The 27155-nt window shown below is 40.8% G+C and overlaps 2 protein-coding genes across 9 annotated transcripts; one reads left to right on the top strand and one right to left on the bottom strand.

The window, feature by feature from the left end:
• The first annotated feature begins 20 nt into the window (after positions 1–20).
• Positions 21–21841, top strand: C17H15orf40 (chromosome 17 C15orf40 homolog). Of its 8 annotated transcripts, none has more exons than XR_010305381.1 (7): positions 21–129; positions 204–330; positions 1433–1560; positions 2496–2626; positions 4249–4337; positions 20976–21088; positions 21479–21841. XR_010305381.1 is itself a non-coding variant. In XM_064157717.1 (5 exons), the coding sequence occupies exons 1-4, from the start codon at positions 55–57 to the stop codon at positions 2586–2588; spliced, it is 423 nt and encodes a 140-aa protein (XP_064013787.1). In that variant the 5' UTR covers positions 21–54; the 3' UTR covers positions 2589–2626; positions 2751–3328. The 8 variants fall into 8 exon arrangements, 2 of the variants coding, with proteins under 2 accessions (XP_064013787.1, XP_064013786.1); XR_010305377.1 differs by having other exon boundaries at positions 2496–2836; positions 4249–4311; XR_010305376.1 differs by having other exon boundaries at positions 2496–2836.
• On the bottom strand, positions 21826–27155 carry RAMAC (RNA guanine-7 methyltransferase activating subunit). The gene is made up of 3 exons (XM_064157718.1): positions 26954–27155; positions 24601–24775; positions 21826–22946 (listed from the first exon to the last, which is right to left on the bottom strand). Exons 2-3 carry the CDS (start codon positions 24765–24767, stop codon positions 22757–22759), a joined length of 357 nt encoding a protein of 118 aa, XP_064013788.1. The 5' UTR covers positions 24768–24775; positions 26954–27155; the 3' UTR covers positions 21826–22756.

Raw genomic sequence — 27155 nt, 5'->3', positions numbered from 1 at the left:
GGGGACCCGCGCGGGGCGGGACCAACGGTGTTGCCGGAAGGGCCGCGCCGCGCCATGCTGAGCCTCGCTGGCTTCCGGCGGCTGCTGGCGGCGCCGGTGCGGGTCGGTGGTGGGGTCATGCCCCGAAAGGTATGGAAGGGGTCCCGGGAGGTGACGGCAGGCAAGTGGTGCCCGCGGTGACTGCGCGTGTTCGTCTGTTTCAGGGAAAAGGAGCCGGGAAGGGAGCTGCGGAACCGGAAGTCGCCGCGGGACCGGTGGTGGCGACGGGCGACGGCTGCGTGAGGGTATCGGTTCGCGCCAAGCCCGGCTCTCGCTGCAGCGCCGTCACAGGTGGGGCCGCCGGCGCCGCAGCTCGGCCTCCTCGGCCCGTCCGCGCCGGGGGCGCGGCGCTGCCGCCTGGGAGGGAGGTTCTCTGGAGAGGCTGCCAGCCCCGGGAAGCGGTGCTGCATTCGGCGGGGGCAGCTCCGCGCTTCCGAGCGGCTCGGGGCGCTAATAGCGGGGTTTGAGATGCACCTGTCGCTTCGTCCGATGAGTGACGTGGGCGGTTTCAGCCACCGCCGTTAGTGAAACTGAGCAGGAAGGATGATTTTCGGCACTAGTCTGTCAAAACAAGTTCCAGAGTCCCATCTCTGTGCACTAAGCTGGGAGGTGGGGGGAATGCCCGACAGGCTACAGAAAGTAGTAATGCCCCGCCTTCCGTCGAAGCAGCCCGGAGCAGCTCGCTGGCAGGCCGGCGGCCAGCGCCGTCCAAGATCCAGCATGGATTTGTAAAAGCACTAACAGCAAACGCGCTTGGTCTGCGCTTCAGCCTGGCACCGGTCATGTTGTGCCTGCTGTTTGTGCCGCTAAAGGCAGTGCGGGTTTGTTTGAATTAGGAAAGTTTGAGCTAAGACAGTTTAGTCTCATTCTGCGTATCCGGGCTGGTTTGTGTGCAGATACATTTCTAACAGGTAGTTGTATGAGACTAACAGGTGGGCTGTAGTGGAGAGCCCAGGCTGAACTGGCAGCACAAGCAAATTGCTGTTGATTAGCATAGCTCTCTGGGCTGTTTATTCGTTATGCCTCGGTTTTGTCTTTCTGGTGAGGTAAACGGACACGTACTATGCTACATAGTACCAAACTGGCCTGGACCTGATGCAGAATGGGCAACGGCTTAGAACAGTAGCTGGTTGTGTAAAAAATAGTCATTCGTGGCTGTGCTCTGAGGCAGGTCTGAAGGCTTCTCTCTTCATTGTATCAGAAGATTATCTTTCTTTGTACTGGCTAAGAGTTTTAAGGCAATTTATGAAGTGTGAAAAAAAAATCGTTGTCTGCTCATGTGTGCTTTTTTTTTTTTATTAAAATCCTTTGGAAAGTCTTTCTTCATTTTAGGAGAAAACAACTAGAAGTTTTGAATATTTTGAGCATAACATCCTTAAAATGTTTGTTATAGATGTGACAACTGAGGCAGTAGGTGTAGCTATTGCTGCACCTCCATCAGAAGGGGAGGCAAATGCAGAGCTGTGTCGTTACCTCTCTAAGGTGTTAGAAGTGAAGAAGAGTGAAGTTATATTAGAGAAGGTACTTTTTTATTTCTTTCAATCTTGTCCTTCTGGAATTTGAATTCAGGATTTTGAAAATTCCTCATTGAGTACAGGCTGCTGCCTTCTAAATTTAGGCCAAAAGGCACTTTAAAGGTGTTTACTTGAGTTGGAATATTTTGTTGAGAACAAAGCATAGGAAGAACCACAGCTGATCTTGAGATCTTTAATTGGAATAGTGTTCATCATAATATGTTTTCCAAATGTGCATGGTTCATGTTTTCTGTGTTTTTCAAAGTTTCTCTTGTCTTTGTTTCACAAAATTTGTGCTTAGCAGAGATCATGCATTTTACTGATGACTTTTTGGGTCTTTTGAAGTAACTTATGTATTTGAGTGAAAATTTTCTGGCAACTGTTACACATAAGCAAGAGCATGCATGCATTAGCTCTTGGATTATAGCTAGGCCTCAAGTTTCTTTGTAGTAGAGTTTCCAAGTCTTGACTTTGGCAATTGGAAACTCTTTGTTTTATTCATTGCACTGAATAAATCATTTGGTTTATTAATTCATTGTACTTAAAGTCAGTCTTTCCAGACATGTTCATTTATAGTTTATTAACATAAGAGCACAAGGATATATTATGCCTTTTGTCTCTCGGTATAATGTAGTTTTTGGAGAAGTCTGTTGAAAGACAGCAGTAAATGACAATGTGGTTGATGAATTTAGGACTGTGTTCCCAAAAGGTAGAGATGTGAAGGTTTGAGTCTTGCTTTTTCTGAATCGTGGGCAAATTTCCTCATTGGTGTATCAGCATTTATTTCCCATGTTTCAAATAGCTAGAAAGGACGTTCATGAACAACCTTCTCCTGATGCCTTCCCAGACTCTAACAACTCCTTTCAAAGTGCTTGATTTGTTGGAATGTTGTATTTGGTGGTGACTCGTTGAAAGATTTTCCTTTGTGTGTGTCTAAACCAGGGTGGTAAATCACGTGAAAAAGTGGTGAAGATTTTGGTATCGATGACGCCAGACGATGTTTTAGAAAGACTGAAAAAAGAAGCTTCCAGCTGAGCTGAAAACAAGAGTGGGAAATAGGAAAATGCATCTTGGTAAATGGACTGATTTTCTCATGTAAATCTAGTCCTGTTGAGAATGTTGGTAATGACTATGGGAAGACTTCTTCTGCACCCACCTTATTAATGTAGTTGCTGTAAAATTGATGTTTTTGTGTAGGTTTGGTTAAAAGAACTCACCTGTACCAAGGCTTTGTGTCCGCTTCTGTCACTATAGACTTCTGTGCTCTGGAGAGTTTCCAGTTGGTAAGATTTGCCCTCTTTCCTGGTCCCTAAAATGGTTTTAAAAAAGCCTTGTTTTAGTGAAACAAACTTTAGTTAATGAAATGAGAGGCTTGAAGTGGCAGGCTTCAATTTGTGAAGTTGTACCTGTGATACCAAAGGGTAAGTCTGGATGGTAAAAAAGGTTCTCTTCCATATCTAGCAGCAGGTGCTAGGTACAGCTTTGCACTGTGTGCATATTTGTATATCTAAAATAAACATTTTGAGGCCAATATACTGTCATTGATGATGCAGGCAAACTAAAGGCAGAATCGCCTGAACAACTGAAACAAAACCAGAAGTATGCAGTGTGAAAAACTGACCCAGAACCTAGTAATTGCATACAGAGTGAGAGTGTTGCTTTGCAATAGTCTGGATTAAATTCCTGGAAAGCAGAGATACAGTCTTGTACCTTTGCCAAATGTATGTCAAGTATTGTGACTGTTTTTAATAAAAGAAGCAAAAAATACGCTCTAATTTTGGTTTGTGTTCATATTTTTGACCCCAAATAATTGTTTCCTTGAAGTCATTTAGCAGAAAGTTATTTTTAAACAGGATCATTATTTTTTTTCCCCAATTTTTCCGTGGTTTAAAAATGAGTAATATTCCAACCCATGGAGAACTGAGCGGAGTCATTTGTAGGCCAGAACAAGAAGTCTGAATCAAAATGGACAACCATACTCCAGCCTTAGGGCTAATGAGAATGTGGCTTAATTTCTCTATTGTACCTCAGAGATGAGAGTGAGATAAACTAGTATTTAAAAAAAAATTACACATGTCTCTGGTTGGAGTTTGCTTTTTGATCTGCGTCAATGCTGATGTCTGAAATTGCTCTATCTTTACTGTGGTTGTCATACTTAAATATATATATATATATGTATGTTAGATATATATTTTTTTTTTTTAATATATATGTGTGATGCCAAAAGTAAACAAGAAAAACTGTCCTGAAAGTTTGCTTATAATTTTCATAATTTCTCCTGGAAAACTATTTTATGAATGCCTAATTTCCAGCTAAATTGCTTTAATAGCTTCATGCATTGCAGATTTCATAGCTCATAATTTAGTTGTTCATGGACAAAAATCTTTTGCTTTAGGAAATTCATTATGCTTCCTGTTACCCTAAATACTGCAACAGTTGTTTTTAGTTAGAGAAATAGGGCTTGTCAGGTTGACAGCCTTCAAGGTGGCTCATTTTAAAGATGTTAGGAAAATGTTTCTTGCTTGTTTGGACAGTATTGGGAGTCTAAATTGTGAATGCGTTCACTTAATGGTTTGCATTGCATCTGGACTCTTTATTTTCTCAGCTTTTGATAAGCCATTTATTTCTCAGTTGCCTTTTTCATTTCTTAGTCTGGCTGGCTTTGTTTTACTGTTCAATCATTTTTGGTTTACAGCTCCTTGCTGTTTCATCTGTTCTTGCCCAGCAGAGGGATACCATGTATTGAAGAAAAATTAAGGTAAAGAAAGCCAAGGATTCATGGAGGTGGGATTTTTTCCTTATTTCCTAAATACCTTTTTATTATGAGTGACAAACAGCAGTCCAGAGACTAAAGAACTCTGCATTTATAAGTTTTATTCTTAGTTGGATGGTGCAACAACCATTACAAAGCTTTCTTTGGAAGTTAATACCATATGTTATGTTTATATGTATTATATACTGTATTGAAATAATACATTACACTTGCCCATTACTTCAGACCCAGGCTTAGGGGAGAACCTGGGTAGGTAAGTAGTGTCTGAAGTACATTGGCCTTCAATGATGATTATCTGCAACAGCCAATTTGATCTTTTAGTTCTGTCTCTGTCATTTCAACATGTTCTGTCTAGCCTTTGCTGGTTTCTGCTTCAGAAGTGTCACCTTTCCTAGACATCTCTAGCTACCATTCTGTGTCTTTTCTTCCTAATCAGTGCAAGTAATTGGAAAACTAATACAGTACTTTCAGTGTATTATGCTGTCATTTTTATGCAATGTGAGCCAGGCATACTGTCATATTCATCACTTGTCAATCAGAAGACAAGTGCTGTTCAGCTAGGAAGTTTTATTAGACCTTGGGAAAGCATCCACTGTGCCCTTCCTAATGCATTTCTGATTTCTGTTGCATTTACAAGAAGGGTGGGAGAGAGAGAGGAGACATTTCTGTAATACTGATTTTGTGTCTAGCCAAGCCAGATACTTTTGTCTGGATTGTATTATGGCATTCAAAACTCATTTTCATCTGTCCAGTTAAGTCATCATACAGTGTTCTTTCAAATCCCATTGCACTTGGCTGATTTTTAGTGTTGGTTCTTAGGAAGCAGAATTATTGCTGGTGGCATATATTGAAGCCTTAGCTTCTGTTGCTCAATTGTTTCTGTTGGTTGAAGCCTCAGTGGAATATGGCATATGGAAGCCAGAGTAGCCTTCATAGCAAGAGGACAGAAATTAAATTCTGCTAGTAGTAGTTGTCTGTCTTACTTAAGAGTGGAAGTGGACTGGCTAGCCATGTGGCAAATAAAGCCTTTATGTGCTGGGAACAGAAAATTATTTCGTATGAGTAATGAAAATTATTTAAGGTTAGGATCAATAACACAGAGGTGTTGCTGTATCCAGCATATGACAGCCTCTTACATCAATGAATTTCATGCAATCTTCCAATCATATCCACAGTATCTTGATTGTGGATGCATGTCTCCTGGTAAAATGCCTGGGAGGCAGGAATTGCTAGTCCATTGTATATCGGAACTGAGGTATAGAAGTGTTAAATGGCTAGCATGGCCAAACGAGTCAGTGCCAAAACTGTGGTAGCTATTTCCAACCTTCTGTTGAAATCCCAACCCATCAACACAACAAAATGTCTTTCATTCTACTGAGAAATTGTGATAGCAAATATCCCTAACTCTTCAGCAGAGTATGTTTCTGGAGCAGAGCTTTGTGATACTGTAGGAGGCTTCTTCCAAGTACTTCAAAATACATTTCACATCCCACTTAACTCCTAGACCAGTATTAAATCACTGTGGTGTGATTGGTCCCTGTTATATCCATGTACATTAAAGCTACATGATTATTCCACTGTTCAAAATACCACTACCAACTCAAGCACTGTCCTCTTTTCCCAATGCATTGTCTGACCAGTTTCAGTAAAATTTGCCTGATGGTGATTTACTATCTTGTTGCTTTCAGGCCTGGGCAGTCAGTGTGTGTTTTGATATAATTAGGTTACTTATAAATTAGAAAAATAGAAGTTATCTGAGTAAATTCTATGCCAAGCAGTCTTACAGCATAAAACATTCTTGGTCTTTTATCCAATTTCTTACATCTGCACTCTAAAATCCAGGTTTGAAATTAGGTATATGGTTTAATTGCAGTACTCTAATGCACTAATTAAGGATATTTAATTATACCCTTTGAAGCTGGCCTCTTTGCTCTTTTACTTTGAATCCATTTAATTTGTCATCTGCAGCACATTCATATCTCTCCTTTTAGTCCCAAGTGTTTCTGAATCCCCATTTCTTCAGGTATTATCAGTCAAGATAAACCTGTGTAACTGACAGCTTTGTCAAAACCTGGCAGTGGCAATTTACCAGAAAGCACAGTTTAATATCTTCATCTTTCATCCTCGAGGATGATAGATACACCTGATCTTTCTGCTCATTACTTCACATCTCACTCAGTGTTTCCCCTCTCATGCTGTTTATTTGTATATCTAAAACTTGAACCACCTGAGTCCTTTTTTATTTTTTTTTGCTTCACTCTGCTATATTTCTTGGTTAATGTTTTCAGTCATTATCTCAAGAGGATGATTCACTGCCATATTAGCTATTATAAAAATGTGCTGCCCTGTCTTCTGGGAGCACAGTGCTTTACCCTCATGTAAAGTGTATCTTTGTTATTATTCTCTAGAAAGGCTGCTGCACTTGGGACAAAGTACTGTTAATGTAACCAAGGCACAATAACCAGCCAAAAAGCTGATGAAAAAAATGCAGTACTTGCTTGAAAGGAGTCTGGTACTTCTCTAAAGTACTGTGAATTATTTTTTTCCTAGCCCTTCATATATTAGTTTTTCTTTTTTTTTTTTTTTTTAATATTTATTTATTTATTTATTTATTTATATTTGTTTATTATAACAAGTAATTGTTAGTGAGCCATGGAGAATTTTGCTTTCATCTGTATAAGCCATGTTTTACTTGGTTTTGCATTGTTTCAAGAGCTGGGGAAGTTAGTGGTGAAGTAGTCTACCATACCATCTAACTTACAGCTTGAGGCTCAGGTTTTGGAATGTTGTTTAAATAACATTATGATTTTTCATGTCTGAAGTAAGGCAGGTGGAAAGGAAAATATTTTGAGTGTGAATTTAGCAGTTGGGTCACTATAGAAACATGATATAAAGAGAATAGCTAACCATGGACTGATAGAGGAAAGAATGTTGGAATGAACAACAGAGAGTCAAAGCTTCAACTTGCTCTGCTCAGATGAAGCAATTATCTGCCTGAAGACATTAACTCGGGTTACAAAGTGTAATTCCGGAGTAACTGTCATTTAGGTTGCCTTTGTTACCTAGTATGTGTGCAGTGTGCATGTGAAGGGCTGCTGTTTCTTCAGCCAGGTTTCATTACTGTAGTGTTATGCAAACCATGGTGCACTGATGCATAAAGATGTCAAAACTTCCAATACATGTTAGGACATACATGGTGCCCATCTGTCTGAAAGGGGCATTATCGAGCTGAGTTTCATAGAACAAGCTATTTCTGTGGAATATGCATAGAATCAGAATCAACCAGGTTGGAAGAGACCTCCAAGATCATCCAGTCCAACCTATCACCCAGCCCTATTCAGCCAGCTAGACCATGGCACTAAGTGCCTCATCCAGTCTTTTCTTGAACACCTCCAGAGATGGCAACTCCACCACCTCCCTGGGCAGCCCATTCCAATGGCAAATCACTCTCTCTCTGAAGAACTTTATCCTAACATCTACCCTATACCTCCCCTGGCACAACTTGAGACTGTGTCCCCTTTTTCTCTTGCTGGTTGCCTGGGAGATACTCCTTTCAATAATCTGTCTTAAAATATACACAATTTTCTACCTTAAAAAAATACTTACTTAGAAAGTCTGCAGGGTTAAATTTGGTAGCAGTATCACCACATATGAGGAGTTTAAACAGCCACCTTCCTGATGTTTCTGGGCCTTGGGTTTTCAGACCACCTTGCTGCCTCTCACTTTCAGTTTTATGGATGTCGTTTAAGTGCACGCCAGCAGGACCAGGGTCTTGGAGTGTCTCTGCTGGTTGTCACTTCAGCGCTGTTGGTTGATACTTATCTTTAGATGATACTGAATTTCTTTTTCTGCTTTTTGGCCCCCACAGCTCTTTGGGATGCATTCATCCTGGAAGGGGGAAAAAAACACCTTATGATATAATCTTTGCAGTCAGAGGGTGATGTCCTGTAGCAGCTCTCTGTAGCCTCCTGGCATTTGTCCTTTAATGAATTGCCTTCTTTGTCTTCAGTAGATTTGACATCAATCAGCACCTATGTGACATCGTGTTCCTGCTGTGAGGAAAGGCTGCTATTAGTTACTAGGATGCACTTCTGAACAGACAATTTTCTTCAGCTTCCTAGCTGCCTTTTTGCAATGGAAGTGCAATCTGTTACTAATAAACCTGGTAGCTTTATGGGTTTTTTTGAGAAACCTTTTGTTTGAAAAACCTGATTAAGCTCATCACTGGCTGAATATAAAAGCTAATAGGTAGAGGGGACCAGCCAGCCAAATTGCACTTGGCTAATTTAACTTAATGAGAATGTCTGATTCTGCTCAGTCAGTTTCTCTCAGAGTTCAGGTTCAGTTACTAAAGCAGGCACAGGAGCTTTTTGTTAATTTTTAACAAAGATTAACTTAAAATGATGTTCTCAGACTGCATGCCTTCTCTTTGCTGCGATTCCAGTCACATACCAGTTGGAGTAACTTTTTTTGTTCATTTAATACAGTGCGAGGTGATACTTCTGACAGAAGGTAAATGTGAAATTAGAGCATTTGAAACCAGTAATTTGACAATCATAGAATTGCCTGGGTTGGAAGGGACCTCTAAAGGCCATCCAGTCCACCCTTCCTGCAGTAAGCAAGGACATCCTCAACTAGATCAGGTTGCCCAGAGCCCTGTTGAGCCTGAACTTGACTATCTCCAGGGATGGGGCCTCAACTACCTCTCTGAGCAACCCATTCTAGTGCTCAGCCACCCTCATTGTAAAGAACTTTTTCCTAACATCCAATCTAAATTTAATTTCAAATCATTGTCCCTCATCCTGACATTCCATACCTTTGTAAACTGTCCCTCTGCAGCCTTCTTGTAAGCACGCTTCAGGTACTGGAAGGTCTTCCTGGAGCCTTCTCTTCTCCAGGCTGAACAACTCTAGCTCCCTCAGCCTGTCCTCATAGCAGAGGTGCTCCAGACCCCCGATCATTTTCATGATCCTCCTCTGGACCCGCTTCATCACGTCCATGTCCTTCCTGTATTGAGGGCTCCAGACTTGGACACAGTACTCCAGGTGAGGTCTTGCCAGAGCAGAGTGGCAGAATCACCTCTCTCAATCTGCTGGTTCTTTTGATGCAGCCCAGAATGTGATTGGCCCTCTGGGCTGCAAGAGCACACTGTGACAATACCTGTCACTAAGTTATGGATGTATGCAAAGCCAGTCTGTCAGAGCCAAATGCCTATCTGTGTAAGAGTAGAGAAAGTGTAAGATTTAATTAAACACAAATTCTGGTAGTCTGAGAAGTACAGAAATCCTACATCTGCAAAAATAAGTGAAGTGAGCCTGCCAGTAGAGGTGTTTGTGGACTTGTGTTACACACTTAGAAAAACAAAGACAAAAAGAACATGTAATGCCAGAGTTTGCCATAGATCTTTCTGCCAGCTTTATGGGGATGCCATTGCAAATCTGAGTTTGAAAGTATTCTTCCTCTGATCTTGCTGTAAGATAGACCTCTGCAGGAAACAGAACATTTTCTGCTTGTGTAAGAAGGCTGTGAAGCAAAGTTCCACTAAAGTGTGTTTTATGGAAAATGGAGTTTAACAACCTTTTCTGTAGAAAACCTTTTGTTTCTCAGCTGCATATGATTCCTGCTCACTTTAGGGGACCTACTTGGTCTTTTTACCTAGAGAAGGATTTAGTTAAGTGCTCCAAGTTTTACACACTTGGAATTATAAACTTAAACTGCTTTTATCAGTTTATTTTCAGATCTTGGCTATTTCCAGGCTGGGATTTTGGCCAGTGAGGTGAACTGGAAGCTGAACTGCCACAATGCAAACTAAAGAAAATAAAATGTGGGGGAAGGGAAAATGAATCATTTATGTTAAAAGAGGCCGTTTATTGGGCTAGGAGCAATTTTGGGTTGTATTTGCTGCATGTCCTTCTCACCTCTACTGGGGAGGAATATGAGCAGAACAGAAGTTGTAATAGATTCTTTGTATTTTATAGCACCTGCTCTATTTAGCACTCAAGTCAGACTGGGGGAAGGAAAACTGTCAGGTTTTCAAAAGCTGTAATCTGCAATATAACTCTCAGTGTTTTATTTCACTTGCAATCTATGTATCTATGTGGGAAAAAGATATTACCCGTGGTGTGAATCCTGAAGCCTTAAATGCCAATCTGAAATCTTTCAGGGAGGAAGAATTCATTTTCTGAAATGATAGATTTGTGTCAGGTCCATTGGTATGTAATACAGAAAGAGCAACTACTGATGCTGCTGTTATTTAGAGCTGTGTAGGTTAAAATGCAAATTCAGATGGAGCAGTTGGTGAGCTGTGCATAACTAGTTTGTTGATTCTGCCTTCCCATCTTAAGTAAGTTGATTCCACAAAGGCTGCTGCAGTTTGCCAGTAATTTTTCATTTTGGTGACTGAGCTGTTGTCCGTCACAGCAAGTCAGAACTAACACTTTGTAATTGCTGTGTGAGGCTGGCATATCTCTTCACACTAGAGTTGGTCAACTGCAGCTCCCAGGGTGTTGTCTCATCTGCAGAGCTTCATCCAAAGTATTGTGAAGTCTCCCGCAGGTTTCCGTTATGCTAAATTGGCAGCCCTGGGAGCCCAGCCTCCAGCCTTTTACTGAGGGTGGAGCTGCTGCCAGAACTGCTCTTTCAGGATGCAGTGACGGTTTGCTCTGCAGGGTAAGGTAACTGTGGACTGTTATTAAAAACAGTTTCAAAATATGAGACACTTCTTTTTATGTGTCAGAAAATTAAGTGCTAAGACTCCAATTAGAAGGGAAAGTTAAACTTAAAGAAGTTAATACTCATCACTGCCACCTTTCATCTCTGGATTTTAGACCTAGCCCCTCTGCTGTATTAATTTCCACTGCTGAAAAAGTGCAAATACCAAAAAGGGATGATACTTCAAAGCTGAAGTGAAATCACTTGGGAATGGTAAAATCAGATGTTCTGATTAACTGACTCTTTCAGTAGTATGTGAGTGGGTAAATCAAACATTTGCACTTGCTTTTGCTTTACTGTCTGTGAGCAGCATTGAGCAGAAGAGACTCCTGTCCTTTGTTTCTTCCAAAATGATGTGCTTTCTCCACAAGGGAGCCTTTGGTCTACTGCTACATGTGTGCTCAGCTTTAGAGGATAAATGCAGCTCACAATTTCAGAGGATAAATAAACCTGTGACTTCTTAGTTGCAACAAGAAAGTGCAACTTGAAGGCAGGCTTGGAAGCAGAGAATAAGCTACCAAAAGCTCTGTGTGTTAGACTGACAACAGGGAAGATAGCTGTATTTAAGGATTTTAGAGAACTTGTCCTTTAAGCCAGTTCTATAGAGTAGAACTACTGTGTACCTTTGTGTCCAGTTTTATGAAACACAGAATCTTTTCCAAAGAGGAATGTCTGGCTTCTAAAATAAAACAAGACCATTATGTCCCTTCCCCCCAGTCTTTTCTGTGTGTAATAACCTACAAATTTTCATTCTAGGCTAGATGTGGGTTCTTAGAAGATGCATACTTCTCTGTTCCCGTGGTAAAGCTCAGAGTCTCTTGTTGTCCTTGTAATACAAATAATAATAAGAGTACAATCAAGGTTGTATTTGTTTTGTGGTTGTTCTGAACGCTGGAGACTTACAGCAATCATAATACTGTTAAATAGTGATGGGGAAAGATGTAAAAGTAGATCATAAGACTGTGGAAAGAGATGGAAATCTTGCTCAGTTTTCTTCACTGTCCCAGACATTGTGTTCCTCTCTTTATGACAAAAAAAACAACTCAAAATGATTTTCACAGTGCTGGGGACCAAGAGTGCCCTGTAAATGACAGGTTTATGTGGGAGAGGAATTAACCAGGAATTAATACAGCTTCAAATATTAGCTTTCTGTCATTTTGGAAGTGCATTGCATATGACTGCATTTAATAGTCAGAAATACCACATTTAGTGCCCAGGGACAGGAATATGACAGAAGGAAGCAGTTCTTCTGTGTACCTTTGTATACCTCTCACAACAGGACCCACTGCTTTATAAATCTGTGCAGCCAGTGGTATGACTATTTCAGATGTTTTTTTGGAGCATGCTGATGTGACAACATTGTATGATAGAACTCTGTGACTGTTTCATGGAACAATACTCAGTCCCAGCACTTTGATTTGTATAAGCCAGTGTGGTGACTTTCCCATCTTCTTTCACAATGCATTCACGGTGTAGAGCTTCCAGTACGTGCTTGAAACTCATTGTAAATACCAGGGTCGAGAACACTCTCCATTTGGAAGATAATAAAACTGCTTGTGGCAAGGGTCTACAGGGCCAGAGGTGTGCTGATAGGCTCTGGACTTTGCACATGAGATAGGCCAGTTCCAAAGAGTCTTTCAGCAGCTGCAAGGCCATTGACTTGCCCTTTCTTTGGGAGGGGTATGTTTTAGGGAAAAAAAAATTTCTCTTGGGTAGTTTTAGTTGGATTACTTTGTGGTGTGTGAGCCATAAGATCTGCATTGGGCCCTAATTATACAGTGTCTCGGTGGCTGTTGCAATGTTTACAGTGTTCATTTGTGAGGGAGAGATGATGTATGTGATTCTGGGTAATGATCCTTTTCAGCACAGTGCTTCCAGTCCAGATTGGAAGAGAGCATCTAAAGAGAACAGTCTGTGCATGATAAATACCTTTCCTTTTGCACAACTAGAGTAAGCTCATCACAGATGTGGAAAATGCAATTTCATTTTCCTTCGGCTTTTAATTTTCCTGCTAATACATTTCACAGAGGAAAAAAAAAAGTATGTTTTTTTTGGTCAGAATAACAATAAAGCAATATAAATTTTAAAGCTCTTGAGAGGTTAGAAAGACAAATTAAAATACCCATTTTAATTGTTCCTTAAGCATACTAGATTTGATTTTGGTTTATGCTTTAATCTCTTGTATATAGTGAAAGAGCCAATGAGTAAGATCTGTTAACCAATCTTAGGATAATCATATTTTGGTCTGTGTTAGTATCCAGGATATTCAGGATGTGTTGCTTATTGTAACAAGAACTGATGTGTTAATTTGACTTGGAAGAGGAGTAGGATGTGGACATAAACAGTTACTGAATTAAAATCTTAACTATAGCTTCTGCTGTGGTGTTTTCCTAGTTAGAATAGAAGGCCCTGCCGTTACTGCCTGGGAATCCAGTTTATGAGCTGCCAGCAGATCATCAGCCCTGTTACCAAACTGCACTCTCCAGTTTTGCCTGCAGGCTGGCAACGTCACAGGGACGAGCAGGGCATCATCAGCCTCTGACACAGCACAGACCCAGCGTGGCACTTCCCTGCCCCAGTTGTGATGCAGATGTTACACACACGAGAGCCTTCATGCGTTATGACGTTTAGGTTCTCAGCAGGCAGCAGTGGACTGACTGCTTCTATATGCATATAGGAGAGAATGCAATTTATTTAGCAAGTTAATCCATAAGGTTTCAAATTCTGCTCTTTGGACCCTTTGCCTGTTTTCAGGTCTGTAATGTTCTCAAGCCCCTTTGAGTTAACCCAGACAAATCCTAGTGAGGTGTCAATGACTTTTGATCATCTGCAGTCATTTTATTTTGTTGTATAATCTCTCAGCTGCTGAAATGGAGGCACTCTTGTGTAGTTAACTATGAGACTGCTGTATTAAACTCTACTTGTCTTTTGTGCAAGCAGTAATAGAGGATATTGACAGAGATTTTGATAGGTGCTGCAGGGATTCTATGCTCTCCTGAACTCAGCTGGTATCTCTGAATGGGCTGCTTTTATCCCAAGTGGTGCTGATAGAAATGCTGTAAGATCACTGGTACATGGTGTTCCACAATGAAACTGCTCCAGGATAACAAATCCATACCTGATGATAAACAGCATAAAGAAGATAGAGGTTCCATGCTTGAGCCATTGTTAACAAGGAAGCTATTGAAAGTGAACCCCAGGAAATTTGGAGAAAAACATCCAGAGGGGAGTGTGGAAAATCTGCTCCTCAATTTACATAAAATTGGACTGGACAAAATCCCCAAACTCAGCTACAAATATTCTGTGTGTGGAGGTGTGTGTGTGTGTGGTGGTATGGTGGCATCACAACAGGTGGAGGGAAAGAGGCTGGTGATGGACAATAAGCAAAGATTTATCCACTTAGAAACTGTTCTGAAGCCCTGGTCTGATTTTGCCAAAATAAACCAAGATGCAGGTATTTGATATGGTCTTAACTAAGGTTTGACATTTTGCTCATCTTGATGCTCACTTTGGAAGGTGTGAATAATCAAAAATGAGCTGACATTCACTTGTTAATTGTGTGCGTGTACGTTACAGTTCTTAGTGTTGTCTACCAATCCTTAAAGTTTCTATACTAGTAGCAGAGAATGTGAAGAGGCTGAGGCATGCCTTGGGTGGCGTGGTTACAGACGTGTTTCTGCCTTTCAAAGCATCGTACAAGAGGTGTGATCTAAAGAGACAGAAATTAGCAGTTAAAAGTCATTCATCAGCCAGTGTCCTGTAGCACTGCTGTGTGCCATATGCATGTGCAGCAAATGGGAGCTGAGCCAAAGAGCAGCTAAGTTTGTGGACAGCTTTGAATCCAAAAGTCACGACAGGACCTGCTGGAATGTCTGGGATCCTCCCCCGGAGCATTAATGAGAAATAGATGCCATCTGGAGGAATTTTCTTGCCAAGGGACTGTGATGCCACCTTTGTCTTCCAGTTCTCATCAATCACAAAAGGCTTTTAATAGATTTGTATTTTACCTTGAGTCAGATGATTTTGTCTCCTCAGCTGCTACAGGTGCTCAGACCTTTCAATAGACTTTTCTAGAAAAAGACTTTTTATCCTCGTAAGACACATTTGTTGCAATAGTTGCTCTGCCACTCCTCTCTTTCCTTTTCCTGCACCAGTACATGCCTCTTGCATCAAGACTGGCTCGTTCACTTCTCCCCTTATTTTCTTTCCTCTTCCTTTGCTGTAGGTGAAAAGAATAATTTTATTTGGTTTGAAACTCAGGTGCTAAACTGTGTATTTCTAGTAGTTTGCATGAAGTTGTTTGCTTCTACCTGACTAAAAAAATGCAAGCTCTGTAGCACATAAGGCTGGAATTTTACTCACTCTTGTCATGGTTGTATGGTCCTGGTGGTCCTTTCCAATCAAAGCGATTTATAGTGATTAGATGTTGTGCTGAGGGATTTGGTTTGGTCAAGGACTTGTCAGTGCGAAACTCATGATTGGACACAATGGTCCTGAAGGTCTTTTCCAATCTAAGAAATTCTGTGATTCTGTGTGTGCATGAATGTTTTTAAAATCAATTAAATATAAATGAATAGTACATTCAGTACAGTAGCTGTCACAAGTGTTATCGATGTGAAATCTAGTTTGCATAAATTGCCCCCTCGTTTTTCCTTCACCTCTTTTTAATTCAATATTATCTGTCAGATAGGACTACCCATACCTCTTAGCTATAATGAGGCTGTCATTCTGCTACTTATGTTTTTTGAGGGATTTTTTAAGTGCTTTTCTACTACACCCATAGGATTAGAATCACATAAATTGTTTAGTGCAGGGTTAGTTTTGAGAGCTTGCTAGGCCACAGATTCCCGGCTATATGCTTCTAAATACTATGCTATATTAACTGTGTGTTGGAGAAATTCTTGTTAGCAGAGCACACAAGAATTGATAAACAATGAGCAACCCGTGCTGGGAATGTCCTTGAATCCATCTTGGGAGTTTAGATAGCAGGCACAGGGTAGCTTCCCCCCACATGCAGCTGCAGGGGGTGGAGTGCAGCTGCAGGTGGGCAGAGTTTAGCCAGCCCCAGAGGCTGACCCTCAGATTGTTATGGTATGCTGACCTATTGATGCCTTACATGTAACTCTGGACCCTCTGGCTGTAACCAATCTTGGTGGAGCATGCCTCTTGCTAGAAGTGCATATAAGTCATTGTATCACGGAAATAAAGTGGATTTGACCATCTAACCATATTGGTGACCAAAGAGTCATCTTCCCATAGCGCTCCACCGAACGTGTTTCCCAACAACTGTGAAGTGACATAAAGGCACTGCTTAAATCATGTCACTGCCTTCATAGTGTCTGTTGGGATTCAGGTAAAAACATTTAAAAAAACCACCAAGTTTAAATCAGTAAACAAATAAAGTCACTCACCAGAATGTTTCCAGTGCATTGTGTTGGGACATAGAGATCCCAACTGAGATTTATAGACACCATAGCTGTGCTTTAAATGTGGCAGACCCTACCTGGGAGGTTTATAATTGAAATACAGAGTACAGAGGAGGGAATCAGGGCAGACAAACGCTGGTTGGCAGATGGAAGGTGAAACACAAAAAACATTAGAAGTGGCTTGTAGCTGAGTTGGGAATGAACACATCTCTAGGTTCTAAAACATCTTTTAAGAGTTTTTATTTCAGATTGAATGACTGGCACAATGGCAAAAATTGTCTTTTTAGGATTTTAAAGTAACTTTGAAAGTCTTCAGGAATGTTCAAGAATATGAAGAACTAGTAAAACAGATGTGTCTGAAATAAAGAGCCTAGTGCCTGCATAGTGGAAGTAAGGAGAGAGTAAAAACAGTATCAGATTTGAAAAATGGCTTTAGTAAGGATGTGTCTAACGCAGGTATGGAGGGAAGTAAGATTAGGCTGATCTCCTGTTACCTAGCACCAAATCCCTTTTATCTCTAAAAACTGAAATCATGCTGGTGAGAACTAAAGAGGTTCTTCTTTTGGATTTACCTGGACTCCAGGATATGTGATCATCTGTTTGTTTACTATTCTTTGGATCTCTCCACCTTATTTAAGGACTTTGCCAGTGTAATGCAGCTGCTTAACTGCTTCCACATCTCTAGATCAAATTTTTTATGGGTTTATCTTATGCTGTTGAGGTCCCTGAAGCCTGTGGAGGAAGAAGGAATCTCTCTTCCTCTTCCCTCCACCCCCTAGGCTGTGTCATGTCAGTAAAGTAACTTGATAACCAATAATCAAATATCTGAATTTGTATTCTGAAGCTGCTGTGAAACAGTAATTCCTTTAGCCCAGCTGTGCTTCTTCCTGTCATTGCCTATGCTGGAGAGTGTATCCTCTGACTCCCATGTGAACTTAGAACAACAAAAAATGTAATTCTGCTAATGGAAGTATCCTCTGAGCCGCAGGGTTGGAGAAACAGGATTTGCTCATGTTGGCAATTTAAGGTAAAGCTCCTTTACATTATTACAGCAGTTTAGCTGTGACTGGGGTTTAAAGGAGAGTACGTGTACCCCAAGGTTTTTGCTTCATCATCTCACTTCATAGGGGTGTTTCAAGTTTGTGGCTTCTAGCATGTGTCCATACACAGCTCTTGCACTAAACTGATCTAAACTCTAGAGGTTTTGCACACTGTGTGGCAATGCTCATACCATTCAAACCACTGAAGCAGTCACTATTCTTAATCAAACTTTGCTTTAGGTCTCAGTGATATTCATAAATCAAGATGTCATGCTGACTACAGAAACTTACAAAACCAGGCCTTTGCTGTGGGAAAAAAGTAATTTTCTTTTTATTCTGTGCAATGTGTACATAATCATTTGAGGTTGGTTGCACTTGTCAGTTGTAACTGTTACTTTATTTTTCTTGAGCTCATTTTCAATAGAAAAGCAGAAACAGACTTCAAAGGTGAGTTTGGACAAAGAACATCTGCTTTCTGATCATGCTGAACTTGGAACATGGTAGCCACAAGCTATGCAAAACTTCTTATGGTATGCTTGCTTTCTTAACCTTTAGCTCAACGATACTAATTATAATCTTAAGTATTTATTTCATCTGGGTATATAGATACCAAACTGTCTTTCTTCACACTGAACAAGAGCTTTGAAAAAGCTTTGTGTTTTAATTATTGCTTTAACATATAGCATGATTCAGTTTAAACATGCCACATGAATATTTTTTTCATGGAAGAAGTATGGCCTTCATTATTTTTGTACTTCTCTAACAAATAACTAGGCTGTTTTAACTTTAACTCCCACTTTTAATAGATTTTTTTTTTCCTTCAAACAATGAGCAGGATTAGCTTTGATATTTGATACATTAGGGTATTTTTACTAGTGGAACAAAGTTTGAATTACACAGTATTAAAAAAAAAAGGGAAAAAAGGAAAGAAAAACGAAGCAGTGCATGCTTGTGGAAAAAAAGTTATCTAGTTGCTGAAGCATTAATTGGGAAGAAATGCAAGTAGGAGAAAAACAACATTTGTATTGCTGATACAAATAACACGAATCATATCATTGGGCATGATTATATGATTTATCCTATTGTGTATTGATGAGACTTAGAGTAAAGCACAGTTGTTACCAACCTTCACCATCTCCTGCAATAAATTTGCATTTGAACAGGACAGAGTACTCAGAAAGTCAAGGGGTGAGCTGTGTAGAAATAACACTTTGGCACCGCTGTTTCACCTAAGCAAATGAGGATTGACAACTACTAAGTGCAGCCCATGCTTTGCTGAAGAAAAATACAGGTCACAGTAAACACAAAAATAAATTCCTAATGAAAAAATAATCCTCTTGGGAGGCAAGACCATTGTGCACCACCATCGTATGTTTGCTGTCTACTCTTCCAGCCACACTGGAGCTGCTGGACTCCTGTGAATTACCTCCATGTGTCTTGGATCAGGCTGCATAGGCCCTGGGTACTTCCAGAGAAACATGATCTACCCTATAATCTTGCTTAGTTTAGAATGTCAGCACTGTGCATAATTTAAGCAGGGTTATATAGCTCTCTTGTAACACACAGGGACAAGGGGACAGATTATAGTAATTTTTTTTTCTGATTGGCAAATGAAAGGCAAGGGAGGTGCAGTTCCTGCAAATTGCTCCTAAGACAGTCAGTAGCTGCTGTAAGAAGCAGGCCTGTTTTCCCTTCCTTCTTACTCCATCTTCCCACCCCTTCTTCTTTGTCAGTTGGAAAAGGTGAGACTGCATAAATGGGATTAGCTAACAAAATTCACCCAAACTTGTGTAATTCAGTTTTGGAGGGGGTTGTGGTCTTTGGTTGGTTGGTTGTTTCACTAAGGAACAGGGGTTCCTTAGTGAAAGGCAAAGCTTTATCTTACCTTAAATTTGATACAACAAGAATTTCCCTTCCAACATCTCGGTATAAAAAGCAAATATGAACACATTTCTTGGTTAAGCAGAATATTATTAGCAAATTAATACTTTGAGTGTAAATATTCAAATATGTAGCTGCTGCAATATATTAAGATATATTTAAACAGTAGATTAAAGGGTGGTGTGTTTTTTGGGGGGAACACACATGAATTACATGTATTTCAAAAATAGCACTTATCTTCATCTAAAAGACAGCTCCAGAGAGCTTCTTCAAAGTAGTCCAGCTTCTAACTGCACACTTCTATTCCCAGCTGCAGCACTAGGGTGAAAGAGAAGCTGAACAGCGGTGAACACTTGTGAAATTGTATCTCAGAAATCACACTGAGCTGTTTTTTTGTTTGTCATTTTTCACTGTGCACTGCCTTTTGCCTGCTAGTGTCTAGTGGCTTAGCTGTGGTTTGAAAGCCTGTATCACTTTTTTTACAGTGCCAGTTAAGAAACTGTATAAAACCTACTGAGTTTTCTTAGTTGCTTGCCACAGCATCTGTAATTTAGCGTGTTAATTCTTCAGTATCATTTAACAGTCCATACAAAATTGCCCTGTGTTCAAGAACAGATTTAGAACTGCTGCAAGAGCCATATTCAGAACTTCTGGGGTGTTCAAATTCTTGGCAGTGTGGCAGTTATTTTATAATAGCTAACACTTATCTTTCATTTCATTCATGATAATAATGTTATCTTAGCAAATGTCAGATGGAAGAGATCTCTTAAGGTCAGATTCCAGACGCTGAATTTTAATCTTTCCCCTGCAACCTCCAGCACAGTTAAAGCAAACTATTTCTGTAGTGCTTGAAGTTGCAAGTGTTACAGTTACCCAGCTTCAGTTTTGTCATCTGTAATGCACTGAAATGCACAAATTGTGACTGCAAGCAGTACTTACTGGTTTGATTTAGCTTGACAGAAAGAATGAACTGGACCTCTGATTCATCTAAGTGGAAACTGATGGAGGCAATGCATTTTGAATTCTATTTACCTTTCTGTCCAGTGCATGGTATGCATTTAGAAGTGTATTTCCTCTTAAAAAAAAAAATTCTAATTCTTCTTGTAAGTATCCCAAGGAAGAGTTCTGTAAATCATACAGGTCCTTAATTTGAAGGCTTTAATGGTAGGGCAGAGTCAAGAATGTAAGGACAGAAACCAAGCAGCGGCAGCGGCCTGTGTCTGTCCAGTCAGAAACGCAGAATAAGAGAGCTGAAATCATGACATCATCCCTGCCTATGGTGGGGAGGTTGGAGTAGATGATGTCTAAGGTCTGTTCCAGCCTAAGCCATTCTATGAAGTGTGTGATTCTAGGCTGTTCTATCTGCCTCTACGCTTTTGTCACAATGTTGTAGAGTCTTTATTCACTAGCTAAAAGACACTAAAAATAGTTGATTGAGGAAAGGCAACAGAGAAGATAGAAACCATTCCTTTTGCCAGAGTGGTGTGGTTTTTTTTTCAACCTGAGCCTCTACTCCAGATGGTAAGGAAGAACAACATCCTGGCACAGCCTGACTTCTGTGACATAGCTGGCAGTGTCTGTCTCTTTGCAGAGATGCACTCCCTTCCTGGATGTGGGAGTCTGGAGTATCTAGCGTTGTGCATGTGACTCTGCATTAAAAAGGAACTCCACCATACCACCTTGTAGGCTCTCCACAGTGCACAGGTAAGAACTTTGTGTGATCTTATATCCCTAAGCATAACAACTCCGCCATATTAACGAGGGTTAAAAAGGTGTATTTCATCCAGTAGAACTCTGTAAGGAAACACAAACCTCTTACTAAGAGATTTCTAACGTTATACATCTGAATTCAAGGTAAATACTTCAGAGTAGGATATTAAAAACTATCAGCCAACATATGAAAAGCAGAAAACAGGAATACTCAGGAAGTAGATGGAGACACTTGACAGAGACTGAGAGCTACACACAGTATGTGTTTCTAAGATCAATAGTACACAAACTCTTTGGGTTTCAAAAACCTCTTCTGAGCTGGAAGACTTCCATATTTGTTCTTCATTTTTAAATTAAGATGCACTAATTTTCTCCCCTTAACAGGTAATGTCATGACTTTTACAACAGTCAGCATGGATGGTTTCATGTTTCTGCACAACAGCTGAAGAAAATGTCAAGTACAAATAGCTGCACTGCTCACCTGATAAATATTAGCTTATCACGTAAATGGTGAGAACTTTGACCTTCTAATAGCAGAATGTAAGATAGTGGATTAACACTCCAGATTTCTAATTAATCACGGTGTGCCTCATCCTCTTGATTGTAGCTGAGCAGGCTGTTGCAACTTAAATCAACAGTTGTCCAGTACTAATGCTTACCTGTTAGTACTGTCTCTTGTGCAGCTGTCAGCCTAGGTGACAGTAGGTTTCAGAAATAAATCAGAAACAACCTTCTGTGTGAACTATACTTTTATTGTGTGAATACTTAAAAAAACCCACAAAACTTAAATTCTAAGGACTAATGCTCTGCACTCAATGCTTATGCCTAATTTTCTCATGCAAAAAGTACAGGACAGTGCTGACTATGGTTCCTTTCTTCTGTAACATGCAGAAAGTGTTTAATACAAACTAATTACAATTAGCATCAAAATTTCACAGCTTTACTGAAATGGGAAATCCAGAATTTGTTACGCATGTACCCAATTTATTTTAAGACTATACAAATTAATCTAAGTCTGCTATCACTTCTCAGGCAAAATCTAGGTATCACAGAACTGCTACAATAAAAAGATACATAAACTACTTAATTTTTTATTCCAAATTCTAACCTGTTTTAAGAGGCATACTGCAAATAAATTGAAGCCATTGAGTCATCAGACACTATGTCAACCCCATAAAATATTTCTGTAATAGCATCTGTCTTCTCAGTTTTAAGGCATCTGAAATTCAAACTGAACTAAGCTTTTCTATCAAAAGTCAAACTAAGAAATTCTGTCCAGAGAAAGACGCAGTATGTCACTTTCTTAAGACCTATCTTAAGGCAATGTGCCATTGCTACAGGCTGCACACAAATTGCAGCTATTTTCCCCTGACCTGTTGTGTTTTGTAAAATGTAGGAGACATATCTTGGTGATGGAAGAAAAGAAGTGTACTAGTATGTATTCAGACAAAAGAATGATAGAAATTTAACATCTATAGACCCTAAAGAGTCTCTGTATAACATTATTCACAAGAGGTGCTCCATTTTTCAACTCACACTACAGATAAAGAGCAGTGGACTGTAAACACTCTTCTTATCTATAAAACTGTGGAAAAATAACAAAACTGAAGACTAACAGAATTTGTTACATAGCATTGCTGGACTCTCAACCCACAAGTATCATCAGTAGGGATGGTAACGAGGCCCAGGGTTGTAGGAGTTGTAGCCATATTGTCCATAGGGAGAGGAGTATGACTGCCCTTGTCTGTGCTGCTGGTAGTTATTGCCCCAACTTCTTTCCTGCCTCTGATTATATCTGTAGTCCCCTTGCCAGTTGTATCTGTCTCCTCTAAAATATCTACCATCTTGAAACCTGCAACGAAAAGAAATGTCAAAGATTCACACATTAATTTTACAGTTTTCACAAAGCCTGTCATGTAACTGTTTATTCACTGAATTACTTACCTGTTTTTAGGACATACTGATGAAAACATATGTACAGTCATCTGATATCATTAATTTCTCACTACTGCCCAATGCACAACTTGCCAAGTGACAGGATGTTTTTTTATGACATACTGATGAAAATATATCTACAGTCGTCTGAGATCATTAATATCTCACTACTACCCAACACACAACTTGCCAAGTGACAGAAGGATGGTCTGTTTCCTAAGGCTGTCACAGGCATCAGGTCAACTGCTGGAACTTTGAACAGACTCAAACAGACCACATCTCTACAAAACAACCAGAAGATACATGCAAAGTTGCATCTAAACCAGGTTCTATCTTGTTGTTTCATGTTTGAAAGACGTGGTAAAGCAATCGTAAGTACAGTTGACTTAAGTACAGTACACAATTGTGGAATTTGCATATTCCCTAAAGCACATACTGCCACTGTGTCATGGTCTCCTGTAGATGCCCCTACTCAAAAGAGTGTACCTTATCAGGGGTAGTTAGTCATTGTCTACATTTTGGCTTTTCAGCTGTATCTTGGCTGCTATTGGCAGTTGATCTGCCTCAGAGTTAATTGTTTCTGGGTACTTCAGTAGTGTGGTGTAGACAAACAACATTTACATGAGTTTAACTTTGTGACTAGAATGTAGATATAAGAATTAATTAGTTCAAAGAACCACAGTTTTGTAAGGACATCTCCTTTAAAAAAAAAAAAAACTACTTTTTTTTTAAATCTACAGAAACTAATTATTTGTTTAACTTAATGAAAAGTTTAGGGTGAGTAAAAGTTAGAATGTTAGAACTTCTTTCTTCAGATAAGGCACAAATTCCATTTAGACATTTAGCTAAGAAGGTTTTCAATTGTTAGCTAGACTGGAGTTTATACTAAAGGCTGATGTATTAATTGTAGTTTTTCAGTCATAGAGAAGTCAGATGTTGCTGTCCAGAATTCAATAAAAAGCTGCAGTTACACTCTGAAGAAATAATTCAAAACATTTACAGTAGGCAGGTCCCACTGCACGTGCTAAACAGATGGGGTGATGAATTTTAGAGTCATTTCTGATAGGTAAAAGAAATACAGGTTCATCTCACAAAGAATGGTAAATATTTAGGCTACAAAGGAAACATTCTTCTGGACTGCTAGGAATAGATAATGACACAAATAGCCTATTCCTTCACACGTTTTCCTACTGATTATTATCCAAACAGATGACAGGCTGATTAGTTTTGCAAAACTCTCATCTCTCCCCTCTGCAGAAATGTTTCTGGCTGAGGAGTAACAAACCTCAGGTCAGTATGTTCAGTGGTTCCAGCTCAGTCCTTACTGAAAAAGAAAATGGCTGAATACTTTTATACACAACGTACCCAAAAGATTGTGATTGTCAATACAGAGAAAATGTAAAACCTTAACTTTGTTTGAGAGAAAATCTCCTCTGAATAGTTGTCTAAGAAGTAACAAGAAGATACTTCTGCAAACAAATTCCTATCTTTCTTCTGAAATAAATGATCATTTATGTATTAGTGAAAATGCAAATACTTAAAAAAACAAAGGAAGAAAATAACATCAGTACCGGTCTCTGTTCCTCTGGTTGCCCCCAGATCTGTTTCTCCATTCTTCAACTATAGGAGGGGGATCTGTGGGACGTTTCAGATATTCTTGGTACTCTTCGTCATCTGATGTGAACCGATGAGCAAACATCTTTTCATAATTCAAGGGCGCATCATCCAAGGAAGCCATTCTGAAAACTTCAAGCGTGAACACAATAAAAGTAGCTTTAGCAACGTGTGACAACTCTTTCTGTATTAGCAACTGAAATCCATGCAGGGCAAAATGAAGGACAATGAAAAATTATACTCAGATTAACACAGCAGATAAGTTTTGGTCAGACAGCATAGAGGAGAGGTTGAGGGAGCTGGGCCTGTTTAGCCTGGAGAAGAGGAGGCTCAGGGGTGATCTTATTACTGTCTACAACTACCTGAAGGGGCATTGTAGCCAGGTGGGGGGTGGCCTCTTCTCCCAGGTAACCAGCAATAGAACAAGGGGACACAGTCTCAAGTTGTGCCAGAGTAGGTATAGGCTGGATGTTAGGAAGAAGTTCTTCACAGACAGAGTGATTTCCCATTGGAATGGGCTGCCCAGGGAGGTGGTGGAGGCACCGTCCCTGGGGGTCTTCAAGAAAAGACTGGATGAGGCACTCAGTGCCATGGTCTAGTTGATTGTATAGGGCTGGGTGCTAGGTTGGACTGGATGATCTTGGAGGTCTCTTCCAACCTGGTTGATTCTATGATTCTATGATTCTTGAGCCCTGGCAATCTAAGACTCTAAGTAACTCCCCTGAACATGTTATCCCTGATGTAAAGCAATTCCAATTCTGTGTGCAGTATTTGGCTATCTGTACTGGATATACAGACATTGATGTGTCTGAACACTGGGAGTGACTTTAAGGGACTCCATCCACACAGGAAATACCAAGATCAGATGAATACCTAATATAGTCAACCATTACACAGAAACATCTCTGATCGCTTTTGATAGACCTGGATGGGTGGGCTGTGGTAGAAAGATATGGGACGTGTCTGAGGGTCAGTAATGGAAAAAAGTATTTGAGAACACGTTTCAAATCTCCTAATCCATTTTTGACAGGAAAAAACATTAAAACAACCAACTTGAAAAGTTTGCCAAGGTAGAATGTCATGCAAAGCCTGCAGGTACACACAACCAGCAAAGCAAAATGAATACTCATTCACAGTAATTTATGTGTTAACAACTTGATTCAGGAACAGAACAGCACCTAAGTGGACATTACCTCATAATATGCCTCTCTGATGGGACTGTTGTTTTAAGCCCTTAGTTTCCTAATTTTCCTGGCTACATATGCATTCACCTTTCCAATGCTGGTGCTGTCCAGCCTGACCCTAATAGCAAATGCTGAGAAAGGCTCTATGCCTCCTATTTTAACAAGCCCTGGGTAATTTAGAGCATTCAAGGTCTTTGCCTGTAGGCTTTCAGATTAAGCTCTTCTCACTTCTGAAGATTTGCAGACAGCACCCACATTCACCTTGCAAAGTGATGGCAAAGGTGAAGGAAACAGTTTTCTTTTAGATCAAAAAACCTAAACATATGCCCTCAATGACATATACCCTAATGACCAATGAGACTAGGGTTAAGTGGGATGGTCGCAGGAAATACAGCACGGCACTTTCTGTAGATTGAATTTCACAGTATCACAGTATCATCAGGGTTGGAAGAGACCTCACAGATCATCAAGTCCAACCCTTTACCACAGAGCTCAAGGCTAGACCATGGCAACAAGTGCCACATCCAATCTTTCTTTGAACGGCTTCAGAAAGTTCAGGGTCTGGTGGTCCTTCAGAGCCCCTCTGCAGCCTTCCACCTAGTGCTGTGGTATAAACCTTTCTGCAATGGGTGTAGGAGCGACTCCCGCAGGATGCCCAATGGCCTCATGCTCCTTCCTTGCAACGAGCAAGCCTCGCTGGGGTTCTATTGAGCGGTCTCGAGGGAACCTCGCCCCTCAGCGGCTCACTCGAGGCGGGGGCAACGCTGCCGTGAGGACCCTCCGCACACCATTAGCAGCAGCCCACCCCACGATTAATGATTTAAATGTAAGTATCCGTCCTGCTAACAGGGGATGCCCGCCACCTTCCCCCCCCCCTCCCCTCCCCGCCTACGGCCAAACTCCGTGTCGAGCCCCGAACGGGGCTCGCTCCCCTCGGGGGGGATCACACCGGTGCCCTCCTCCTCGGGGCCGGTCGAGCCGGGGCCCTGTGCTCTCACAGCGGGTGGGACCCCGCTGCAGCCCTGACGGCCAGAGCCCGCTGCGGGTAGAGCCGTGGGATGTTGCGACTCTCGGCTTTCCTCCCTCTGCTTCCCTCATGGCCCCTAGCCGCCTCCGCCGCCCTCACCCTGCGCCTCCAGCGTTGCCGAGCCCCCGCCGCAGCCGTCCTCTTCCGGGCCGAGCTCTGCCGCTTCCTGCCGCTGCCGTCGGGGCGGGTCCACCTCAGGCCGGCGTCTCCTCCGGCTTCTCGGTGAGCTCAGTGGACTGGAAAAATTGGTTCCCCGAAATCGGGAGTTGGCATAAACAGCGCTGAGATTTGTAGGGCGCTT

Source organism: Pogoniulus pusillus, chromosome 17, assembly GCF_015220805.1.
Source record: "Pogoniulus pusillus isolate bPogPus1 chromosome 17, bPogPus1.pri, whole genome shotgun sequence".
In the NCBI taxonomy this organism is placed as follows: Eukaryota; Metazoa; Chordata; class Aves; order Piciformes; family Lybiidae; genus Pogoniulus; species Pogoniulus pusillus.
Note: the sequence above shows the minus strand (reverse complement) of the source record. Positions and strands in the feature narration are given on the sequence as shown.

Bases quoted from the DNA above. Each gene is read 5' to 3' on its own strand.
- RAMAC (XM_064157718.1), bottom strand. From the start codon at position 24,767: ATGGCTTCCTTGGATGATGCGCCCTTGAATTATGAAAAGATGTTTGCT. The intron at 22,947-24,600 runs GTACTGATGTTA...TTTTCGTTGCAG, and splicing joins AACCAGAGGAACAGAGACCG to GTTTCAAGATGGTAGATATT.
- C17H15orf40 (XM_064157717.1), top strand. From the start codon at position 55: ATGCTGAGCCTCGCTGGCTTCCGGCGGCTGCTGGCGGCGCCGGTGCGG. The intron at 331-1,432 runs GTGGGGCCGCCG...TGTTTGTTATAG, and splicing joins TCGCTGCAGCGCCGTCACAG to ATGTGACAACTGAGGCAGTA. The intron at 1,561-2,495 runs GTACTTTTTTAT...TGTCTAAACCAG, and splicing joins GTGAAGTTATATTAGAGAAG to GGTGGTAAATCACGTGAAAA.